General features: G+C 42.0%; 1 protein-coding gene across 2 annotated transcripts in view; it reads right to left on the bottom strand.

Annotated features, from left to right (window-relative positions):
• Positions 1 to 25,493, bottom strand: part of LOC309557588 (catenin alpha-2) — a 963,358-nt gene that overhangs the window by 317,831 nt on the left and 620,034 nt on the right. For both annotated transcript variants that reach the window (XM_082260379.1, XM_082260380.1), the window contains exon 6: positions 6,203 to 6,354. In XM_082260379.1, the coding sequence (XP_082116505.1) occupies positions 6,203 to 6,354 (152 nt within the window). The remainder of the gene's footprint in view (positions 1 to 6,202; positions 6,355 to 25,493) is intronic.

Below are 25,493 nucleotides of genomic sequence, written 5' to 3'. Positions count from 1 at the left end.
TAGCATAGAAAAAGGTCTTTATTGAATAGCAGGCATCCAAACCAACAGTAAAACTTAAAAGAAAACGATTGTGTATTTTCATCGAATACAACATTCGAGTTATTTTTTTGCACCACTGGGATTATTTTTCAATTGTATTTTCCCATTTTTCATTGCTTGATGTGCTAACATTTTTACAATGGAATTTCATAGGAAGATTTTTAGAGTCTCTGCCTGGTTAATAAAAGTCTATCAGACAATGCAATCAGCATCCTTGCAGAGAGACTGGCGAGAAAAAATCAATTACGGGCTATCTCAGTCGGAGTTTGCATTGTGTTTAAAGCTGCAGGAAAACAACTAAACACACGGATGAAGGATAGATCCGTTCTACCTGCCAATAGATTTGTAATTCTGTTCAGTTGGCTTTAGGGTTGACTGCCTTCTGGGCAGTGTTTGTAAACCCTGATGAGGGCCTGTTCACACCACATGCAGTCCAGTGTGTTTCTTTTTTTTTTTTTCTGCATCAAAAAGGCATGGAAAGTACGTGATATGGTTTCAAAAAGCATAGTTCACACCAGTGCTTGCAGTCCCAGTGCTTTCCAGAAAGAAAAGTAGAACATGCTGCATTTTTCCTGCGCTGAACTGTACTGGAAGCTGTAAAACGCATCAAAAAATGCACCGGAACGCACCTAAACGCAGCAAAAGTGCACTGGAAAGCACATATCCCTTTTCAAGGTTAAGAAAAAAGTGGAGTAGAAAATGCACTAGGACACATTAAAAACACGCTAAAAACATGCTTGCAGAAAAGCATCTGGAACGCATCCAGACTACTTTTCTTTGGTGTGAACTGGCCCTTACAATGATCTTCTCTTACTTCATCCCTTATGGCAGGGGTAGGGAACCTATGGCTCGTGAGCCAGATGTGGCTCTTTTGATGGCTGCATCTGGCTCGCAGACAAATCTTTAATAAAGGGGGGCGTGTCCAGGCGTGAGCCGCATCTACCACTCAATCCAGTGCCATCCACGTAGCTGTGCCCGGTGCCAAGGAGATTTCTGCATCCATCGATGGTACACTTTGTGGGCTACCCACCGCTACCCTCAGTTCGTCTCTGGGTGACCGGATTGCCGCGCTGCGGACCCCTCGGCCCACTCGCTGTACCGCCGCCTGCTCGTGTGCTGTGCATCTGAGGGCCTTGGCAATCACCACCCGGTAAGGAGACCGGCCATCGGCTCCCTGTGCCCCGACAGACACGATTTCCTTCTCCTCTGACACCCAGGGACCCACGGGAGCTGCCTCTTACATCCACTTCTGAGGCCTTCAGCGGCCGGCCGCCATTTTCTCAAGACCTATACTCACCTCCTTCGCTCGCAGGCCTTCAGGTGCTTCACCACTCCAGGCTCATTGCATACCTGCCTGCTCTGCTCTCTCCCGACCGCACTCCAGGCACTTTCACACTCATGGACTTTCATGAGTCCAACATGCCCACTTTTTGTTAAATTTTGTAGGAATGTCTTTCGCAATGTGTATTAGTTCTTCCATTTCGGTAATCTTAAGAATATGTCTCAACCATTCCCTGATCGTTGGGGGTTGTGGAGAGTTCCAGTGCACCGGTATGCATTGTCTGGCCGCATTTACCATGTGCATTGTCAAAGATTTTAGATAGGAGTTATTTGTAGTAGGGGAGTGATGAAGGAGGAACTGAGCTGGTGAAAACTCATAGGTAGTCACTTGTGTGATAATCCTATGGACTTCCTGCCAGAAGGAGGATAACTTCAAGCAGGACCACTAGATGTGCAGGAGCGAGCCATTTTCTGACAGGCATCTCCAGCAGATTGCCGGAATAGTTGGGAAGATCTTGTTCAGGATCACTGGGGTTCGATACACAAAATATAACTTCATCTATTTCTGACATACTATGCTATGTCATTATCAGTCTGTGCCGTGTGGATCTCAGCGTGTTTCGTGAAACCTGTACGTATATTGTGCTCATGTGGGATCAATCCCGAGTGTGCCACATCCCGTAATGGAAAAGCTAAAGAAGAAGTTCCCCTTGGGGTGGGACTTTGTAGGCACGTATGATAATAACTTCAAAAATAGTTTATTCAAAATATTAAATTGATTGAAAAATAACATATACAGAAAATATTAAAAACATATGGCAAGCTGATTACAGATCATGATCATGACGTACCTAAACTTCAACTTTAAGAACTAGTAAGCTGTAATATATTACATTTTTGTTCTTTTAGTTAGTTATCCACTACACATTCTTCGTGCTCAACAGAAATACAGTGATTTCCTACAACCTGGTGTACACCATGCCACAATATTCTAATTGTGCCTAATTATGCTTATTTTTGTCAGAAATTAAAGTAGCTGTCAAAAAACGGGCAGAAGAACCTAAATATAGGATGAAAATTTGCATAAGCAGCGGTTACCTTCAGTAAATACCGCAAACCAAAATAAGTAGATTGAGGTACACAAGCAACCAAGTTATATAAAATTCGCTAATTTTCCTGTAAAGAAAACAAGATTGATCCTTCCACTTCTCAAAACTTTCTATTGGCCAACAATGTCTCTTATCCCATAAAAGAACACTGGTGGACTCAAGATGCAGAAAGGGAAAACAAACTCACACTTGGAAGTAAAAGATAATATGTGCATTTACTGCAATTTCAGCTGGCTATATATCCGGGTCAGTTTTTTTTGCCTGAAGATGTCTTCTATATAATACCCACTTGACCTCTAGAAGATTTACCTCCTCCTCCAAGACAAGGCCACTTTTTGTGATACAGCAGTGCATTAAAGCAGTTGTAAACCCTAGAATAAAAAAAAAAAAAACCTGCAAGACAAAGGCATAATGAGCTAGTATGCATCGCATACTAGCCCATTATGTGTAACTTACCTTACAACGAAGCCCCCACACGGACCCCCGGACATCGCTGCGGGCGCTGCCATGATCCCTCGCCGTCTCTTCCGGGTTCGGCGGCTCCGGCGCGGTGATTGGCCAGAAGAGACGGCTCCGGCGCGATGATTGGCCGGAGCCGCAATGACGTCACTCCCGTGATTTTCCGGCAAGCTCCCGGCAAATAAATTGAAGGTCTCCCCAGACCTTCAGAGCGCATGCGCCGCTCGCGCGAGCGGCTGCATGTACTGTAAATATCTCCTAAACCATGCCGGTTTAGGAGATATTATTTGTACCTACAGGTAAGCCTTATTATAGGCTTACCTGTAGGTAAAAGTGTCAAAAAGCACTATACTACCGCTTTAACTGACAGTTGTGTGGTCATACAGCGCTGTACCCAAAAAAAATTAAAATATATTTTTTTCCCACAAATAGAGCTTACCTTTGGTGCAATTTGATCACCTCTGCATTTTTTTTTTTTTGCGCTATAAAAAATACCCGACAATTTTGAAAAAATAAAATAAAAATGTTTTACTCTCTGCTATAAAATATTTCCAATAAAAAAATTGAATAAATCAAATGTCTTCATACCTTTAGGCCAATATGTATTCTGCTACAAAATTTTTTGTTAAAAAAAAAAAAAAAAAAAACTAACACGTGTATATTGATTGGTTTACACAAACGTTATAGCGTCTACAAACTATGAGATATATCTTGGAATTTCCTTTTTTTTCACTAGTAATGGCAGAGATTAGTGACTTATACCGGGACTGTGATGTTGTAGCAGACAATCTGCCACTAACTGACACTTTAGACACTTTTTGGGAACCAGTGAAACTTGCCACAGCCCCCAATACAGGCTGAAAGCTAAAGCAAATGTCTGCAGGGGTCTGACATTGCACCCATGATCCACTGATTGAGGCGGAAATGCTCAGCAGACTCCCAAAGGGAAAAAGAAATGCAATTTTTTTACTTGCAAAAATATTTGCATTTATTTTTATTTTTTTTCAAAAGATGAACTTATCCTTTCTTTAAGCAGAGCTGTGAATTATTTATAGTAATGCGTTACACTTGAAATTGCAAAGAGTTATGTTATATGGCCAGTTATTGAGGACACCTGACAATCTCGCCTACACTATATGGCCAAAAGAATGTGAACACCCCTCCAAATTATTGAGTACAGGCGTTTCCAGTGAAGTGTACTGATAAAGATACAGCATGTGAAAACGTTTTGAACAATTGTACATTTCGACAATTGCGGTAACAGTTTATGGAAGGTCCTTTTCTGTTCCAGCATGACTGTGCCCAGTGGCGGCTGATGCACCATGGGTTGGGGGGGGTTGTGGGCAGCAGGCAGACCTGACCATGGACCACACCAGCTCCAGCCTGTACCGCACCGCATACCATATTCCCCCCCGGTCGCCGGCTTACTCACCCTGTGCTGCCCCTGGACTTACATGTGGAGCGGGTGGCGGCTTCCCCCTCAGTCTCCTCCATGTCCCCCTTCATTGGTCGTACTTCCCCTGCCTCCTCCATCCTCCTACTTCGCCAATAGGATGGCTTCTCCTTTCGGCCAATCGGGAAACGGGTCTCAGGATCCGCTTCCTGATTGGCCAGGAGGAGAATCTGTGTAACAATAGCGAATATTCATTCGCTATTGTCACACAACTGGGTGGGCTCAGGGCGCAGTGCTCTGTGCCCCTTGCCCACCCTTTTTTGAAGCCTATTAGAGCCTCTGGCTCTAATCACGTGCCTCAAAAAAAAAAAATCCCCCCATTGGAATCCATGCCTCCAGAGACCCTGCATGTAGATTAAGGGGCCGGAAGCATGGATGGGGGGTGGCACCCCTTGCCCCTAATGGACGGGCTGCCACTGACTGTGCCCATGTACAAATCCAGCTCCATAAAATCATGACTTGATGAGTTTGGTTTGGAGGAACTCTAGTGACCTGGACCAATCTTTGACCCTAACCACTAATAAACAGCTTTATTAGGGGTGGGGTTCTTTACTGTGAGGGCTACAAGATTGTGGAATTCTCTACCACAAGAGATGGTTTCTGCGGGAAGTATGGTGGCTTTCAAAAGACTCTTAGACGTACATCTCAAGGATCAGAACATTCAGGGCTATGTGAGATGATTACAGCCACACACACTTACACAGGTTGAACTGGATGGACTATTGTCTTTATTCAACCTCATCTACTATGTAACTATGTAACTATGATTTGTAGCATGTGTTGCAAGCCAGGTTTTGTCATGCAACATTGGTACCAGACCTGTTGCCTGAATAGGCACACATTCCCACAAACACCCTCCAAAACCCTGTAGAAATCCTTCTCAGAAGAGAGAAGACTGTTATAGCCACAAAGGGGTGACCAACTCCCTTGGCTTGGGAATGGGATGCCGAACAAGCTCATATAGGTGTCAGGTATTCACATAGCAATGCCAGTATAGGGGGTTGATTAACTGAAGGCACATAGGCTGTGCACTTTGCAAAGTACAGTTGCACTCCGCAAGAGCAGTTGCTCTAGAGCTTAGCAAATGAGCAGAAGCTTTTCCATCATCCAATCATGTGCAAGCAAAAATGGAGTTTTTTTTTCCTTGCACATGATTGGGTATTCGTGTCCCTTCAGAGTGGTTTCCAGTCAGATGAGGACCCGGCTGGTGTGTTCGGGGCACGGTCGAGGACGTGGAGACAGCAGACATTGCAGCTCACCTTGCGGTCCAGGCCTCGGACTTATCCTCCTACGTCACAACACTTCCTGCTGGACAGGAACTGGAGATGAGCGAGCACAGCCGACCCAAGCAGTGGCCCAATGCTGACCCCGGACACTGGAACACCTACATATCTACATTCACTTACTCCTATGTAAGTTTTTAATGTACTTCGTCAAAATACAATTTTACAGTCCTTACTCAGAGGTGCCTGTCTTCTCTCTGTTCTCTTACATGTCTGGAGATTGCTTCCACTCCCCACTAGCCTGGCCCTGAGCATAAAGACTGTTTTTTTATACACAAGGAGGACAATAAGGGTGGTATGCATGACCACCCTATGGACATTTTATTCGTTTTCTATGCCTTTTTGATGCACCACTATATATATTTTGTAATTCTTGGGTATTCTTTTCAAAGTGAAGCTTTCCTCATGTGCCATGTATTTTAGCAGCTACACCTGCAGAGTGCAACTATACTTTGCAAAGTGCACAGTCTTTTTGCCTTCAGTAAATTAACCCCATCGTGTGTGTATAAAGTTGGCATTAAATACTTTGGAATGAGGCTAAAAGCAATCATACCAGAAATACACACAGAACATCTTACCCTTATCATAAGTACGGCTTTCCTGATGTCTCGAACACCATCATACACCAGACGGGAAGCGTCTATAAACTCGTTCTCTTCAAATGGTTGGGGGATATTGGAACTCAGCGCTTCAATAGCAACTTCTACTTGTTCAGCAAAACGGGGCATTACTTTATAAAGAAAGAAAGGGAAGAAGAGTGTAAAATTATTTATTTGTCTTATAAAACAGTTTAATTACAGAAGCAGTGTGAATGCATATAACACATGGGGCATAGTAAACCCTCTACCATAGTTTACAAAAGCACAAAAAAAACTTTAATACAAGTATAAATCAGCAGGTGGCATCACATGATTTAATAAAGATTGTAAAGCTCCGAGAAAATGTTTTTTTACTTTCATACTCACCTAGGTGGATGCAACATTGATCCATGCTGCATTTGTACTCTGCTGGCTCTAAGACTGAGAAATGAGTGATCAAACACCACTGATTGCCTAGTTGTCAGTCTTCAGTCTGCAGAGAGCTGGTGACTGTCAGTCGCTGGTTCTCTGATCTGCCCCTCCAGTGCTCACTGGAGTGCCTGGAAAATGTAAGGGGCGGGAGCGGCCGGCTCAGGCTCTCAGCGGCTCCAGGCATCTGGCAACTATAAAGTCAGGTCCTTTCCTTAGCCTGAACTGGCTGAGTGATGTCAGCCGACAGCAGGCACTCTTGTGACCCATAGGAGAAGTATACCCTAAAGAGCTTTGGCCATGTTTCTCCTTTAAGCACATTCAGTAGCTGATGTAATCACTTACTAAGTATGCAGCTTCTTTATCTCTTAATCCTTGTCTATGTTCTAGTTTAAGATGGTATCATGACTGCTGCACCTGGGTTCCTGTTTTAGGGTGACTCTTGTCTCTTGCAGCCTCCATAGCCTAAGATGGAAAGACCCCCCCCCCACACACACACCCTTCTCCTCCCCCTTCCCTTCTCCAAGCCAACAGATTGGCTTGAGATTGCACTTTCTACTGTTAACTTTTTCCTGTAAAGGCCAGAGGTTCAGAGAAGCAGCACTGAAAGAGCAGGAGCCAGCAGCATTGAAAGCTGTAAATTGCAAGTTTTGGGGTAAGAATTTTACTAGATAGTTTACTGGGGAATGTTTTTTTGTTATTGTGCTCAATGTGTTAATCTAAAAAACATTGAGGGTTTAAAAAGTTAATACCTTAAGCGGAGTTCCACCCAAAAGTGGAACTTCTGCTCATCTGCTTCTTCCCCCTCTCTGGTGCCATATTTGGCACCTTTCAGGGGGGAGGGGGAATGGGTACTTGTTTTTGACATAGAAAGAGGACCTCTATCTATTCCACATCCCAAAATGTATAGGAACAAAGAAAGTATGCAGAACCCCTATTCTGCCAAAGACGGACTTTACTGGCATAAGCATGAGACCAAACACACTGAAATATCAAAAAATGAATTTTATATAAATAGTAAAAAGCACATATGTTGGTAACACATCAACACAGTACAACGACACACACATATTAAAATCACTCTGAAAACAATGATACATAGGATGAGGTCCTAGTACAGCATATCCCTTACTCCCATTTACGGGTTAAAGTATTCCACACAATGTGGGGGGTGCATGTATTGTACCAGGACACCTCCACTGGTGACAGGTCGACGCGTTTCGCTATAAAGCATAGCTAGCTTCCTCAAGAGCACTTGCAAGAGGAAATCCTATTGGCAGTATCAGCCAAATCCATGGCTGGCCCCACCTGCCAAGCAACCCAGCCCCAGCCAAGCATTAGTCCCGATTCCCATGTGCATCCCCGCTGCAGAACTTAGCAGATGGCAAGTGCCTGTCAGCCCTGCACTGCTGTCAGGCCACTTGGGCCATGGAGGGGGAGCCCACAACTGCAGGAATGCCTGTCCACCTCCGCGGGAACAGGCACACACAGGACAGTCGAGTCTGACTCCCGTCGGTGTGTGTGTTCACCGGACCCAGCCGCCAAACTTGGAAGCTGTCATTAGCCTGGCACCGCTGTACCAATAAAAATCGCCTTATCGATAATTTGCATTTTTATTCTCGTGGGTGATTGTGTAGGCAGGGCCCCAGTGCACTGCATTGCCCGGGACCCTTTAATGCTCCTAAGATGGCACTGGGTTCTGCATACTTTGTTTGTACCTGTTTTTGACAGTTCAGCCCCTTTCCTCCTTTCACCACCACCGGGCCAATTAGAAAAGCGCAGCACACTTTACGCATGCGCAGTAGGGATCTGGCTGCCGAAAGGCTTCACTGCCGGTTTCTCTTACAATTAATGTCCAAGGCAGCACCCGGCAGTCAATCAGAAAATGGGCTGGGGTGCCGATACCATGGGCTCCCTGGACAGGTAAGAGTATATATAATATATAAAGTCAGCAGCTACAGGATTTGTACAGTATTTGTAGCTTCTGACTTTTATTTATTTTTTTTTTTTCCCAGCTGGAACACTGCTTTCAAGGATCAATTGTTGAAGTAGTTTGAACTGCATTAATTACTCTATCTGAGAATAATCCTCTTACATAAACATGCAGACATGAGTATTGAATAGATGCAGAATTATTATTTTTTGCATGAAATAAATGTTTCGTTGTAAAAGATCTCTTTTTTGTTTCTTCAGAATCTATCTTTTTTTTCTTCTCCTTTTAATAGATACCTCACAGATCCTTACAATTACCACTGGTCAGACTTTAGCTGTTTTGATGATTATGTTTGTAAATTGACTTTTAGGTACAAAGTATATAAGACACCTTGGGATTTATTTAATAAAACTGGAGAGTGCAAAATCTGGTGCAACTCTGCAAAGAAACCAATCAGCTTCAAGGTTTAATTGTCAAAGCCTAATTGAACAAGCTGAATTTAGAAGCTGATTGGCTACCATGCACAGCTTCTCCAGATTCAAAGTGCACCAGTTTTAGTAGATCTCACCCCTTGTGATTAAGTAAAACACTACAACAAATACCACAAAAAAACAATAATGAAAATTTGCCAATGTGATATTTTCATATAATGAAAATAATGGATGGTAACCCCAGTATAACACAACCTATGAGCACCCATACACTGCTTGACTGAATGAATTTAGAGAAAGCATGGAGAATACACAGCGCATCCAGAAAGTATTCATAGCGCTTCACTTTTTTTTTTACACATTTTGTTATGTTATAGCCTTATTCCAAAAAGGATTAAATTCATTATTTTATAAGGGAAACGAGGGAGTGTGCTATAAAATTACACTAGTGGAAAAATCCCCATATATAAAATATGTATAAAAGGGGCGTCCGTCCATTCTCTAGCATTAGAGGTTGGCAGGACAGGTGGGGATTTTTAAGTGCCAGGCACAAAAAATGAAAACACAAATACTGTAACAAGAATGTATTACTAAGTTAAAAAATACAACAGTTTATTACAATATTAAGTAAAAGTGTAGTTCACATGAATAATACAGTGGTTCAGGTGACGTTGACAGAATCCAAAGAGCATAAGTGCATATGGATCTTGGATCAATAAATAAATTATTATTTTCCTCAACATTCTACAAACAATATCCCATAATGTCAACGTATAAGAAGTTTGGTTGAAATGTTTGCAAATTTATTAAAAATAAAAAAACAAAAAAATCACATGTACAAGTATAAAATATATAAGTATAAAATATAATGAAGGCGCCAAACACATACATTAAAAAAATAAAACAACATATAATGCTTCCCCTTTAAATGTGAATGAACATGTGCACAAAAGAAATATTTAATAGTGAAAGAAGGCGCTGTATAAATTTGTGTATGTGCTGGGATTCTCCACCAATACTGTTCAAAAATGATACGATGTATCTATATATAGATATGTGCAGCAATGTGCCAAAAAGGCAACCTACACATACCTATATGAGATGGTTTGCTGTGTACTCAATCAAAGCTGAGTGTCATTAGCAATCTGTGAACGTGAATAGTAAATATATACATATATATATAAAGGCGGGTTGCAAACAAGATAGGGACTGTAGATTTGTTCTTAAGTCGAATTTGTTTGTAAGTTGGAACAGGTACATTTTTTAAGTGTAGCCCCAGCCAAAAGAATAATTTTTACATTTTTTGGATAGCATAGAAAAGGGTTAACACCCCTGTATGATTTGTTTTGCTGTCTGTGCCCCCGTTCAGAAGATTTCAGCTCACTTTCTGTCCCTATGACTATTGGATTTTGAAAATTTTAGGTTGTTGTGGAAACCAGTGTTAATTTCGTCGACTAAAACCGACTAAAACGTTTTCGTCGACTAAATGAACACAATTTTAGTCGACTAAAATACGACTAAAACTAAAACAATTCAGATGACTAAAATATGACTAAAACTAAAATGGCATTTTAGTCATAAGACTATAACTAAAACTAAATTGAAATTTGCTGCCAAAATTAACACTGGTGTAGTGCTGTGCTAGTGCATGCTCAAATCTTAATACCATAAATAATAACATATTCGATTTTTCACTCCAGGACTAGCAGTAGTATATAATGAGTTTGGAATTTGTAGAGAAATGCTTAAATAATGCATTACAAATTACAATTGAACTTCATCCATTCGATTATAGATGACTAAAATGAGTTTTAGTCGACTAAAATGTAAGATGTTTTAGTCGACTAAAATGTACTGGAGTTTTAGTCGACTAAAATGTACTGGAGTTTTAGTCGACTAAATACGACTAAAACTAAAACACTTGCAGAAGACTAAAATGGGACTAAAACTAAAATGCCATTTTAGTCCTAAGACTAAGACTAAAACTAAATTGAAATTTGCTGCCAAAATTAACACTGGTGGAAACAAGGATTGGTGGTAAAGCTTCAGTGGAGACACCTTTTTCCCATGGGAACTCTTACAGAAGGGAATTTCCCTTCCTAGGGGGAGATTTCTCCTCACTTCCTGTCGTCTTCCTCCGTTTGTAAGTAGGAGTCGTTTGTAAGTTGGATGTTTGTAACCCGGGGATCGCCTGTATCCAGCGATAAATTATAAATAAAACCATCTAGTTAATAAAGTCCAAATAAAGAGAATACAATTTTTGTGTTCCTCATATATATGCAATCAAACTGCAGGAAGATAAGAGGGTGCAAGTGTGGATGTAGCATCCATCCATTGTATAGGTGATATAGGTCCTGGTGGCCTGAATTTTTTTGGTGAGCATATAGATTATCCATTTACCTATGGGGTAAAAAGGTTTCCATTTCTCATTCACAAAGGTCAGGTGTTCTGACAGCCACTCATCTTCACCACACTACTGGACTTTTAGACATTTTTTTTGTCATGTTTTCTGAATTGGACTGATCTTGTATGCACGTAGCACTTTTTTGTATCTATTGGGAATAGTTTTAGTATGCACATGAATTGTATTCACTTTATTTGGACTTTATTAACTAGATGGTTTTATTATTTTTTGTCGCTGGATATAAATATTTAAATATTTACTATTCACGTTTCACAGATTGCTAATAACACTCAGCTTTGATTGAGTACACAGCAAAACATCTCATATAGGTATGTGTAGGTTGTCTTTTTGGCACATTGGTGCACATATCTATATACAGTATAGATACATCGTATCATTTTTGAACAACATTGGTGGAGAATCCCAGCACATACACAAATGTATACAGTGCCTTGTTTCACTATTAAATATTTCACATGTACATAAGTATTCACGACCTTTGCCATGACAGTCAAAATTGAGCTCAGGTGCATCCCGTTTCCACTGAACATCCTTGAGATGTTTCTACAACTTGATTTGAGTCCACCTGTGGTAAATTCAGATGATTGAATATGATTTGGAAAGGCACATACCTGTCTATATAAGGTCCAATAATTAACAATGCATGTCAGAGCACAAACCAAGCCATGAAGTCAAAGGAAATGTCTATAGATCTCCAAAACAGGATTGTATCGAGGCACAGATCTGGGGAAGGGTACAGAAAAAGTTGAAGGTCCCAATGAGCACAGTGGCCTCCATCATCCGTAAATGGAAACATTTTGGAACCACCAGGACTCTTCCTAGAGCGGGCCACCCAGCCAAACTGAGCGATCAGGGGAGAAGGCCTTAGTCAGAGAGGTGATCAAGAACCAGATGGGCACTCTGATGGAGCTCCAGTTTTTCTCTGTGGAGAGAGGAGAACCTTCCAGAAGAACAACCATCTCTGCAGCACTCCACCAATCAGGCCTGTATGGTAGAGTGGCTAGACGGAAGCCACTCAGCAGTAAAAAGCACATGACAGACTGCCTGGAGTTTGCCAAAAGGCACATGAAGGACTCTGAGACCATGAGAAACAAAATTCTCTGGTCTGATGATACAAAGATTTAACTATTTGGCCTGAATGGCAAGCGTCATGTCTGGAGGAAACCAAGCATTGCTCTTCGCCTGGCCAATACCATCCCTACAGTGAAGCATGGTGGTGGCAGCATCATGCTGTGGGGATGTTTTTCAGTGGCAGGAACGGTAAAACTAGTCAGGATTAGGGATGATCGAACTTTTGAAAGTTTGGTTCGACCAGAACACCCGAATTTTCCAAAAGTTTGGTTCGGATTTCAGAACCCCATTGAAATCAATGGGACCCGAACTTTGGTAATCAAAAAACACCATTTTTAAGCCCTAAAACCCAATAAATGCCCATAAAAAGTGCCTAGGGTTCTGGGTCATGCCCCATTAACTATTAATCACACAAAAAAAAGTTCTTAAAAATTGTCATTTTTGATAAAAAAGCCAATTATTGAAAAAATTTAAAAAAAAAAAGAGATTTTTGGATTTTTTGGATTTAGTATCTGGGGGGGTCTAAAAAGTGTACATGTGAAGTTTCAGCTCTGTAGCATGTCCAGAACCAGAAAAAAAAAGATTGTTTGTATTAGAAAACTTTCAGCACAGGAGGTTGGCTCCGCTGCTGTAACACCTTGCCGGTTTAATGGAAGGCATTTTTTGGGTTCTTTGCAGTCAGGAAAATCATCTGAACTTGTGTCTCTTTTTTTTTTTTTTAATTTTTTCAATAATTGGCTTTTTTATCAAAAATGAAAATTTTTAAGAACTTTTTTTTGTGTGTGATTTTGTGTCTGGGGGGTCTAAAAGGTGTACCTGTGAAGTTTCAGCTCTGTAGCATGTCCAGAACCAGAAAAAAAAAAGGATTGTATGTATTAGAAAACTTTCAGGGGGTTGGCTTCTCTCCACACCTTGCCGGTTTCAAAACAGGCATTTTTTTGGGTTCTTTGCAGTCAGGAAAAACATCTGAACTTGTGTATATTGGTACTGTGCACAAGTTCAGATGTTTTGCCTGCCTCCAAAACCCCCCAAAAAATGCCAGCAAAAATACACCTGGGCATTTTTTTTTGACGCTAGCGTTTTTTTGGCATTTTTTTGGGTTCTTTTGAGGCAGGCAAAACATCTGAACTTGTGTATAGTGGTATATATACACACATACATATATTTATATACACACCTAGACATATATAGGTGTGATAGTAGCAGAAATATATTACTGTAAATGATTTCATTAGCGCAAGCATATATTTCTGCTACTATCACACCTATATATGTCTAGGTGTGTATAGAAATATATGGATGTGTGTATATACACCACTATACACAAGTTCAGATGTTTTGCCTGCCTCCAAAACCCCCCAAAAAATGCCAGCAAAAACACACCTGGGCATTTTTTTTTTTTTTGACGCTAGCGTTTTTTTGGCTTTTTTTGGGTTCTTTTAAGGCAGGCAAAACATCTGAACATGTGTATAGGGGGTATATATACACATATATGTCTGAATATATACCCCTAGACATATATAGGTGTGATAGTAGCAGAAATATATTACTGTAAATGATTTCATTAGCGCAAGCATTTATTTCTGCTACTATCACACCTATATATGTCTAGGGGTATATATTCAGACATATATGTGTATATATACCCCCTATACACATGTTCAGATGTCATGTCTGACATCAAACATGTCCTCAAAAAAGCACTGGCAGTGGCAACCCCTGCAGCATAAAAATGCTTGGCTGCTGAGAAGCCATATGGGTGTGCCGAAGCTATTCAGAGAAATTATCATTTCTCTATAGCGGTCACCCTGCTATGGAAGGGTTTTGTCACCCTGCCATAGCAGTCACTGCCAGTTAACCCTACACTACACTACGGTCCCCTTACACTTAACACTTTCCCTACAGAAACTGAATTTTTGAAGCTAACTTAAGTGTAAAGGAGCACTCTAACTACACTAGATATCCCTTTCCTCACACTAAAAATAGCTAAATGACACTTTTAAAGTAAAATTAACAGAACTGCTTCCACTCTCTTCCATGTCCAGTATAACAATGCTAGGAATATGGCGGGGGCGATCTTTTATACTGGGGGGCGTATTCACTAATGATTGGTCTAGGGACCCCCTAGTCACTCCAATCACATTCCTAGCATTCTCCTGCCCCCTCAATTGGCTTTTGCTAATGGTTCTGGTCCAATAACGGGCTTTTAAAGCCCATTTTTTGAAGCATTGCATTTTGGGCGGTTCTGGTTGCCGAATTCCGAACTTTTTGGGCAAAAAGTTCTAAATTCGGCCGAACCTCGAACACCCAATATTCGGGCCGAACCGATGGTCGACCCGAACTGTTCGATCATCCCTAGTCAGGATCAAGGGAAAGATGAATGCAGCAATGTACAGAGACATCCTTGATGAAAACATTCTCCAGAGCACCCTGGACCTCAGATTGGGGCAACAGATTGGGCCAGAGTTGAACCCGATTGAACATCTCTGGAGAGATCTAAAAATGGCTGTGCACCGATGCTCCTTATCCAACCTGATGGAGCATGAGAGGTCCAGAAGATGAAGAAGAAGAAGAAAGGCAGAAACTGCCAGAAAATAGATGCGCCAAGCTTGTAGCCTCATGCTCAAAAAGACTTGAGGCTGTAGTTGGTGCCAAAGGTGCCTCTTTTGTTTTTTTATTTTTAATACATTTACAAAGATTTTAGACAAACTTCTTTCACATTGTCATTATGGGGTATTGTTTGTAGAATTGTGAGGAAAACAATGAATTTAATTAATTTTGGAATAAGGCTGTAACATAACAAAATGTGGAAAAAGTAAAGCACTATGAAAACTTTCCGGATGTACTGTACATTGGATTTTCTTTCCTCAATACTGTGATGCCACCACTACCACTCATGTTCCCCTCTCTTTGCTCCTTTACAGCTATACTTTGTGTGCACAATTATTAGGCAAGTTGTATTTTTGAGGATTCATTTATTTATTGGACAACTACAGTGCTATCGGTCAATCCAAAATATTAATAAACCTCAAACCTGAATATTTAGGAAAGTAAAAGTGAGGTTTTGGCTTTCCTAGGAGAATATCTCTATGTGCACAATTATTGGGCAACTATTAGTGTGCAAAATTATGTTAAATAAATGAAAAACGAAAATTTTCCCATCTCACCTGTTTATTTTGAGGTTAAAGTGAGAATATTAAAAAGCAACTCAAAATTTACAAATAGACATTTCTGACATTTCAAAAAATAAATAAAAATCAGTGACTGATATGGCCACCCTTCTTTTCAATAACAGTCATAAGCTTCCATTCATGGAGTCTGTCAGTTTCTTGATCTGCTGACGATCAACTTTTTGTGCAGCAGCAACAACAGCCTCCCAGACACTGTTCAGAGAGGTGTATTGTTTTCCTGCACCCTAAATCTACCATTTAGGGCCCACAAATTCTCAATAGGGTTTAGGTCATGTGAGGAAGGGGGCTGAATTCTTTCATCTTTAAGATATTTCTAGGCCGAGCCTCGACGTTTCTACGTATTTGTCTTGTTCAGTGGTGGTCGTGTTTCAGCTTTCCCTGACTTGGCCATGTCTCTCAGCGCTGAACACCTTGTACTTCTGGGCACTCCAGGTAGGTTGCAGCTCTGCAATATGACAGCACTGGACAATAATGGGTTCCTGGTAGCTTCACATTTGATTCTTCTCAAATCTTTGGCAGTTAAAGCGGAGTTCCGGGCACAAAAACGAGATTTTTTTTGTGCCCCTCCGCTAGGTATGCCTCACCTGAAAAGGAATTGGGTAGTTATTTATTTTTTTTTTTTGTTTACTTACCTTGCAATTGAAGATCGAAGATACTCACCTCAGAGTACTTCCTCCCTCTGAGCCGCGGCTCACCCCGTCACTTCCTGCCTCGCTATGATTCCTGGGAGCTGAACATCATCGCTCCCAGGAATCAATGCGACGGCACCGGCCCTGCTCGTCATTTCCGGGCGACGCCGCATTCCCTTGCTAAACAGCTTCTGGGCATGCCCAGAAGCTGTGGAGGAATGCGGCGTCGCGCCGGAAGTGACGAGAGGGGCCGATGCGGCGCATTCTGGGACAAGAAGACACGGAAGAAGACACAGAAGAGGACCGCGCCGGCTTCAGCTGCCCACAAGAGAGATGGAAACGCTGTGGAAGAAATTTTATAAGTAAGTATTTCTTTTAAAAGGTAAGTGCGAACCGGGACAGATCAGAGGCTAGCCATTGTGGAATGTGCTAGCCCTGACTGTCCAGGGGGTATGTTTATTAAAAAATGACATCTGTGCCCGGAACTCCGCTTTAGCCCCGGTTCACACTACTGCGTGTGCGGGGTTAGCATGTCATGTCGGAGCGCACTGCTCCGACATGACATGCGATCAGCTGTGCGGTGCGAGTTTAGCCATACAGTTTGTATGGCTAAATTCGCATCGCACCCGCAGCAAACACGCACAGGAGGCATTTTTGCTGCCGCATCAGGATCGGATCGCACAGCGGTTCACACTTGTGCGATCCGATCCTGTGCGAACTGCACGATCGCACTGCGATATGCGATCAAACTGGGGGTGTCGTTAAGATTACATTGACACCCCCAGCGGATCGCATATGGCAGTGTGAACTGCCGGGGGTGCGTGTGCGATGCGGGAACAGGCTGCGAATTCGCAGCCTTCCCGCATCGCATCAGTGTGAACCGAGCCTTAAAGCGGAGTTCCGGGCACAAAATCTACCTTTTTTTTTGTGCCCATCCGCTTGCTTTGCTTCACCTGAAAAGGAATTGGATAGTTAGGATTTTTTTTTTTTTTTTTTACTTACCTCGTAATTGTAGAAAGAAATACTCACCTACTTTCACTTCCTCCCTCTGCGGCCTCGGCCCGCGCCGTCTCTTCCGGTTTGCAATGATTCCTGGGAGCTGAACGTCATCGCTCCCAGGAATCAATGCGACGGCACCGGCCCCGCTCGTCACTTCTGGTGCGACGCCGCATTCCCTGCTAAACAGCTTCTGGGCATGCCCAGAAGCTGTGGAGGAATGCGGCGCCGCACCGGAAGTGATGAGAGGGGCCAGTGCAGGCGCATTCTGGGAGAAGAAGACGCAGAAGAGGATGCAGAAGAGGATCGCGCTGGCTTCAGCTGCCCACAACAGAGATGGCAATGCTGTGGAAGAAATTTTATAAGTGAGCATTTCTTCTTGCAGGTAAGTGCGAACTGGGACAGATCAGAGGCTAGCCATTGTGGAATGTATTAGCCTGGACTGTCCCGGGGGTATGTTCACTGAAAAAATGTTTCTGTGCCCGGAACTCCGCTTTAATGTGATTCTTTTTTTCTCACGTTTCTTGCAACCCTGTTGAGTATTTGCAACAAAACATTTGGTTCTGTGATCACGCCCCTTAATCTCTTAGCAGTTTCAAGAGTGCTGCATCCTTCTAAAAGACTTCTTACAATTTTTGACTTTTCAGAGTTAGTTAAATCTCCTTTTTTGTCATATTTTGCCTAAGGAAAAGAAGCTGCCTAATAATTTTGCACACCTTGAAATAGGGTGTTGATCTCCCTAGGCCACAGCCTCTTTCATTATACAAATCTACATCACCCGATATGCTTAAATCCAATAAGCATTCACATTTATACAGCTTGCAGTTGGACAATATGCATAAAAATTATGCTTTGGTCAAAGTATTCACTTGCCTAATAATTGTGCAGACAGGCACCCTTGGGCCATCCAAACATGCATGTTTTCAAAAAGACCCTTAGAAAGGAAAGTTCTTTGGAAGTTATGCCTCGTACACACGCAACGATTATCGGCCGACCGATCGTCCGACTTTTGTCCAGAGTGGTGTTTTGTTGGTTGGAATGTGCCTAGACTGCACACGATTTTTCTCGGCCAACAAAAATCTACTTCAGAAGTGATGTCATGTGCTGGTTTACTTTCCGTGTGTTTTTTCTTCTCTGAGCATGCCCAGTCTTGCTCATCAGATTTTTGTCTGCCCAAATCTGTAATGACTGACGGAAAATCGTCCGTTGTGTTGAAGGCCAACAAAAATGTTATAGCCTGCACACCAGATTTTTTTCGGCCGAAAAGTCGGAGTCGGTTGTCGGAAGCATCATACTAACAAGCCAAAAATCGGCCGATCGGACTTTGGCCGAAAATTCACGGCCAATTATCGACGTGTGTGTACGGGGTTTTAGTTTGCATCTTGATGTCCAATAACCATGAGATTACTACAAATTTTTATAAATGGGCAGATGCCTCACCAAGAAAAACAGACAGTAAGACATCCTTGTCCATGAAACTCCTTGGACCCACCATGCCATTACCAGTGATTTAGGTAGTGAATTAATAAGACACTTGCATGGTAAAGCATGTGCTTCCTTCCTTCTCAATAAAAAAGGGGAGGCATTGTCCTGACTGTACAAATATTTTCCAAAAAGTTGGAAAACCTTAAGTGTTCCAGAGAGTCACATGCTTCTCATTAGTTAGGTGGCTTCTCATGGCCCATGCCTCGTTGGAGCTGCACATCAGCCATGTAAATCAACCGATATCAGGTCTTGGAGGTTTTTATAAGGGTTCAAGTATGCTTGGTGAACAAAAAAGAGTTTGGGATTGCTTGTTAATTATCAGCAAAGGAAACTATGTGACCAGGGCTATGTTTAAACAGAGAAAGTGCTGAAAGAATGTATATCACTGCCCATCCATAGACCCTTCAGAAATAAACACAAAGTACATCCTTGGGTGGTAACAGTGTTCTTGTCACTGATACTTTGAAGTGAAGAAAAGGAGAATAAAGCAATGGCAGATAATGCCTGGAGTGAAAATGTGATTGTCTGATAGATAACACATAAGAACTTCGGCTGAGTGAGAAATAGAAGATTAATGCTGAACTGATCAAGGAGAGTGGGACGCCTGCTCCAAGACTTCAAAGTGCATTTACACTAAATGGCATAGCTCCAGGAAATACTCAACACAACAAGGAAAACAACTAAAATAAAGTCACATCATATACACAGAGATTAAGAGGTTGTGAATTCTGCCCTTTGTACGGGGTGTTTTGTAAAAGCAAAAGAATATACAGAATATAGGAATAAAAATTTTTGTCTGAAGGTACAACAAAGGAAAAAAAAGTGAAATAAATTATGGCATTAAAGCGTATCCAAACCCAAATTGAAAAAAAGCAACAAATAAGGGGGGTGCACTAGCCTTGTACATTATATTTGGGCACAATTTATTATTAAAAAGTAGCACAAATACTCACAAAAGCCATAAGGCTTAAAGCATAAACCTGATAGAAAGCTCAGTCATAGTACAATAGCCCAAATTTAGGACCTGGATAGCCTATGGAGGACTTGGACAGCAAATGTCCAGATCCTCCACAGCTCATCCAGGTACTTGATTTTCTAACTGAGGTTATAACTGTTTCTAAATGTTTATACATGTATGTATGTATGTATGTATGTATGTATGTATTCCCCTACCAGGGCAGGCTCCACTGACGCATTTCACCTCACCCACAGTTTATGAACCAGTTAAAACCAGTGGCCCCTATGGGATAGCACTGATTTCAATGTATTCCTAAGTAGCTATTAACCACTTAAGCCCCGGAAGATTTTACCCCCTTCCTGACCAGGGCCTATTTTGCGATTCGGCACTGCGTGACTTTAACAGACAATTGCACGGACGTGTGAAGCTGTACCCAAATGAAATTGACGTCCTTTTTTCCCCACAAACAGAGCTTTCTTTTGGTGGTATTTGATCACCTGTGCGATTTTTTGATCATGCGCTATAAACAAAAAAAGAGCGACAATTTTGCAAAAGTAACAATATTTTTCACATTTTTTTATATGACATTCCCAAAAAAAATTTAAAAATCTAAATTTTTTAACATTTTAGTCCAATTTGTCTTGTGCTACATATGTTTGGTAAAAAAAATCGCAATAAGCATATTTTGATTGGTTTGCGAAAAAGTTATTGCGTTTACTAACTAAGGGAAAGATTTTTGTCATTTTTATTATTTTTTTTTAACGAGTAATGGCGGCGATCTGCGATTTTTTTTGCGGGACTGCGACATTGCGGCGGACAGATCGGACCCTTGACTGACATTTTTGACACTTTTGGGGGTACCAGTGACATTACTACAGTAATCAGTTCTATACATATGCACTGTTACTGTAAAAATGACACTGGAAGGGAAGGGGTTAACTTTATTAGAGATGCAGTGGCTATGTGTGTCCCTAGGGGCGTGTTTCTTACTGTTGTGGGATGTGGCTTTTTATGTAAAAGCAGAGATATACGATCCTACATAGCAGGATTGTATGATCTCTGCTGTTACACAGGGGAGAATGACAGGCGGTTGTGTTTACACTAGCCGCCTGCCTTTCTCCCGCTGTAACCGACGATCGCGAGTGACCGGCGGACATCGGTCTGCCGGTCACTCGCGCGGGGGGGTCCGTGAGTGAGCGGGAGCGTGCCTCCGGCGGTGGTGCATGCTCGCTCCCTAGAGCCTCACAGGCTAGTGACGTACCCATACGTCACTTTGCCTGTGAGGGGCTAACTGCTGCCGTATAAAGTCGTGCGGCAGTCGGCAAGTGGTTAAGGATATAACAACAACCTCTGAGCACTTTCCAAAACTACATATTAACTTGTAAAAGTAGCATTGACATAGGGGGAGATTTAATAAAGCTGGAGAGTACAGAATCTGGTGCAGCTCTGCCCAGAAACCAATCAGCTTCCAGGTTTTATTGTCAAAGCTTCATTGAACAAGGTGAAGTTAGAAGCTGATTGGTTACCATGCACAGCTGCTCCAGATTCTGAGTGCTCCAGTTTTAGTAAATCTCTCCCATAATCTCTTGCCTATACATAGCCTGTGCGGTAAGCAGACTTGTGGGAGGGGTCCAGCAGACCCCAACTACTACAGGCTGCCTGCAGAAAACTACAGGAGGGGGCGGAGACAAGACCAGTCACCCTGCACAAAGATAGAGAGCAGCAGTGAGCGGTCTTTATTACAGGAAGCTCCTGCACAGGGGAAAAGTCTTACACTGGATTACTGCACAGATCTGGAAGAAATACACAAAGCACACCAAGATTCAAGTAAGAACACACATGAGTAATGTTTTTAACCACTTGACCTTCAGGAGGTTTACCCCCCTTCATGACCAGGCCATTTTTTTGTGATATGGCACTGCGTTACTTTAACGGACAATTGTGCTGTCGTGCCACGCTATACATAAACAATACTTTTTCTCCCACAAATAGAGCTTTTTTTGAGATATTTGATCACCCCTGCGGTTTTAATTTTTTGTGCTATAAACAAAAAAAGAAAGTAAATTTTTTGAAAAGAAAAAACAATATTTTTTTACTTTCTGCTATAAAACATATCCAAAAAATTGAAAAAAATCAAATTTCTTCATCAATTTATGCCATTATGTATTCTGCTACATATTTTTGGTAAAAAAAAAATCTCAATAAGCGTATATTAATTGGTTTGCGCAAAAGTTATAGCGCCTACAAAGTATGGGATATTTTGATTTATTTATGTTTTACTATTAATGGCAGGGACTTGGATATTGCGGCGGAAGTCGGGATGCTAACTGACACCAATGACACTTTTTGGGGACCAGTGACACTAATTCAGTGATCAGTGCTAAAAAATATGCACTGTCACTGTACTAATGACACTGGCAGGGAAGGGTTTAATAACATCAAGGGCAATTAAAGGGTTAAATGTGTGCCTGACATTTGCTTTACTACTGTATGGGAGGTGTTTGTACTAGGAGAAGGCATAAATCGGTGCCCCTGCTTAGCAGAGACACAGGATCTATGTCTTCTGTAGTGACAGAACAGCGATCTGCCTTGTTTGACCGCCATTCTGTCAGTGTACCGAACCATCAGCGGGTGTCGGCGGACAGCAAGTCCACCCTGCCCACCAATCAGCTCTCACTGTGTCTGATCACAGTGGAAGCGGACAACCGGTGGCGAGCACACACGCCCCAAACCCGGAAGTGCTGGATCACGTACTAGGTACATTATTCGGCACAGGAGAACCATCCTGCTGCCGTATGTATGCCAGAATTCAGTTTTCAATTCCATGGGCTCTACATGGTTTAACAGTTCTTTTGTGTCACTTCCTCTTTGTGTACAGCACCAGGCAAACTTTTCTACTACAGCCAATCAGAGAAGAGGTGGGCAGTACAGAGGCTGGAGCAGGCTCATAGGTAGGAAGCAGCAGCTGTAGCTGAAGCACACATCAAGGGCGTTCGCAAGGGAGGGCAAGTGGGTGCAAGTGCCCCCCCCCCCGGAATCTCAACTTCCCCTTTAAAGTGGTTGTTGAGCCACTTTATACCATCCTGTCTGGTCTGTTTAACCACTTTACCTCTGCCTGCAGTAATATTACTGTGGCAAAGTGGCTCGTCGTCAGACACTCGCTCCCACTGTATTTAGTCACAGCGGGAGTCGGGCCAGGGGAGGAGCAGCGGCGATTGCCGCTGCTCTTCCCCGATCGTCGGGGATCTACTGTGGAGATCCGCCTCGTTGTGTAAACACAAGCGGGCGGATCTCCTAAGTGACAGGCAGGGTTAGATTGCAGGGTTCAGCATAGCTGAACCCTGGATCTGTCCCTGTGTCACACAGTCACCTCCCCCCACACACGTCAGTAAGCACCAGGCATACATCAACCCCTCCCTCTCCAATAAAATTAACCCCTTCCCTGCCAGTGTCATTTTTACAGTAACAGTGCATATATATAGCACTGATTACTGCAGTAATGTCACTGGTACCCCCAAAAGTGTCAAAAATGTCAGTCAAGGGTCCGATCTGTGCGCCGCAATGTCGCAGTCCCGCAAAAAAAATCGCAGATCACCGCCATTACGCGTTAAAAAAAAACCACCAAAAATGACAGTAATCTTTCCCTTAGTTAGTAAACGCAATAACTTTTGCGCAAACCAATCAAAATACGCTTATTGTGAATTTTTTACCAAACATAGGTAGCAGAAGACAAATTGGCCATAAATTTTAAAAAAATTAGATTTTTACATTTTTGGGGGGGAATTTCATATAAAAAATGTGAAAAATTTTGTTGTTTTTTCAAAATTTACGCTCTTTTTTTGTTTATAGCGCAAAAGGTAAAAATCGCACAGGTGATCAAATACCACCAAAAGAAATCTCTGTTTGTGGGAAAAAAAGGACATAAATTTCGTTTGGGTATGGCGTCGCACGACCGCGCAATTGTCAGTTAAAGTCGCACAGCGCCGAATCGCAAAAAGTGGCCCAGACGTAAGACAGCAAAATCCTCTAGTGGTAAAGTGGTTAATAATCCCCTGTGCCTGTGCCCTGTGTGTGTGTTTTTAAAAAAAAAGTAATTCCTTACCAGTTTTTAGAGCGCCGATTGCTGCTCACGTGACCCACCGGCTCTCTCCCCATCTGACAACTGGCTGCAGGAGGCGGGGTTGAGGATTCCTCTGATATCAGTCAAGAGGGTAGAAGGAGAGAGGCGGCAGGTCACGTGAGCGTCAATTGGCACTCTGAAAACTGGTAAAGAACGACTTGCTTTTATAAAACACAGACACAGGGGCACACAGGATTAATAAACAGACTGTAGACAGGATATGAAACTTTAAATGAAACTACAGCAGCAGGAGGGGGGGGGGGGTGGGCACTGACATAGGAGTAGACAGGCAGGGAGGGAGGGGGGAGAGAGCACAGAGGAGGACAGAAGGGCTGCAGATGATGGAGGCACATAGACTGACCACAGTGTCAGGGTTCAGCAGCCATGGAATACCGTGGTAAGTTTACAGGGGGGGGGGGGCATAGCCAGGCATGATCAGCCAGTTACTTTAGGTGATAGAAGGGGCCAAATTACACAGCACAAGCACTCTGCTGTATAACATGCTTTACGGAAACAGGATCAATATATCATTTTTTTTAGGTTAACAAACACTTTAAAAATAAATTCTGCCATTCCCACTTTAAAAATAAATATTTGAAAAGAAATATGACTAAGCCCCTCCCCTTCATGGCATTGTCAAAAAGGGGTGGAGCATGGGTGGCCTTAAAATGATGCGGACACCCATGGTGACAACGCTACCATTGCATGCTTAAAAAATGCAGAGTTGTCACCCTTTTATAAGCAGTGATGGGTGCCAGAATTTATGATTTGCTTTTTGTTTTGTTTTTTAGAAACAGAACATCCATAAATAAACAGCTACATGACTAATTGCTTAAAAAGCAAGGGGAAAGTTTCTGATCTCCTACAGAAGCATGAGTGTTAGACTTCCCTCCGGGACTGCTGTAGGCTTCCATGGTGGTACAATGCTAGGAGCGCTTTGCCTACATCTGTGAGAGAGGTGTAGGGAGGATCGCTCTGAACTTGGATCTACATTTTTGAACATCAGAAGATCTGCTGAAGGCAATCTGAAGCATATCTCTTTCTTCATCCAACCTGCATCAAAGCTTAGTTACATTTACAAAAAAAAAAAATAGAAGAGCGAATGAAGGAAGCGTTATATCACTGCAATCTGTACAGTTTAGCAGTAAGGGGATTTCAAAAGATTTCTGGACCTTGTGTTAAAGAGGACCTGTCCTTATAATTATTTTAATCAGTTTATTGCATTTATTCTCATATTTCTTTATTACTACCAATATCACTGTATTACTATTTTTTTTTATGCCCTATACAAGATACATCTTTCTATAAAAAAGGTGGACTGACTTTTGGATGACACTCAGGCCCAGGTAGCCCATTTTAGGACATCCTTTACATGTCTTTCTTTTAATTTATATTATTCCTTAATAACTCAGTACCAACTTTCCGGTCTGCTCGATTGTTGTTCTTTTTTATTTTTATTATAGTTGTTATTATTGCCATAATTTTCACTCTAATGCTGGCCATACACTGTTAGAAAATCGTTTGTCAAAAACGGTTGGAATTTAAAAAATCTGTTGAAACTGCATGCGATAACGCCATCATTGTATCAATAGATATCTCCTAATTATTGAAATATTATCGATC

Source organism: Pelophylax lessonae (assembly GCF_965119305.1).
Source record: "Pelophylax lessonae genome assembly, chromosome: 1".
Lineage (NCBI taxonomy): Eukaryota > Metazoa > Chordata > Amphibia > Anura > Ranidae > Pelophylax > Pelophylax lessonae.
This window is presented reverse-complemented; position numbering and strand designations above follow the sequence as displayed.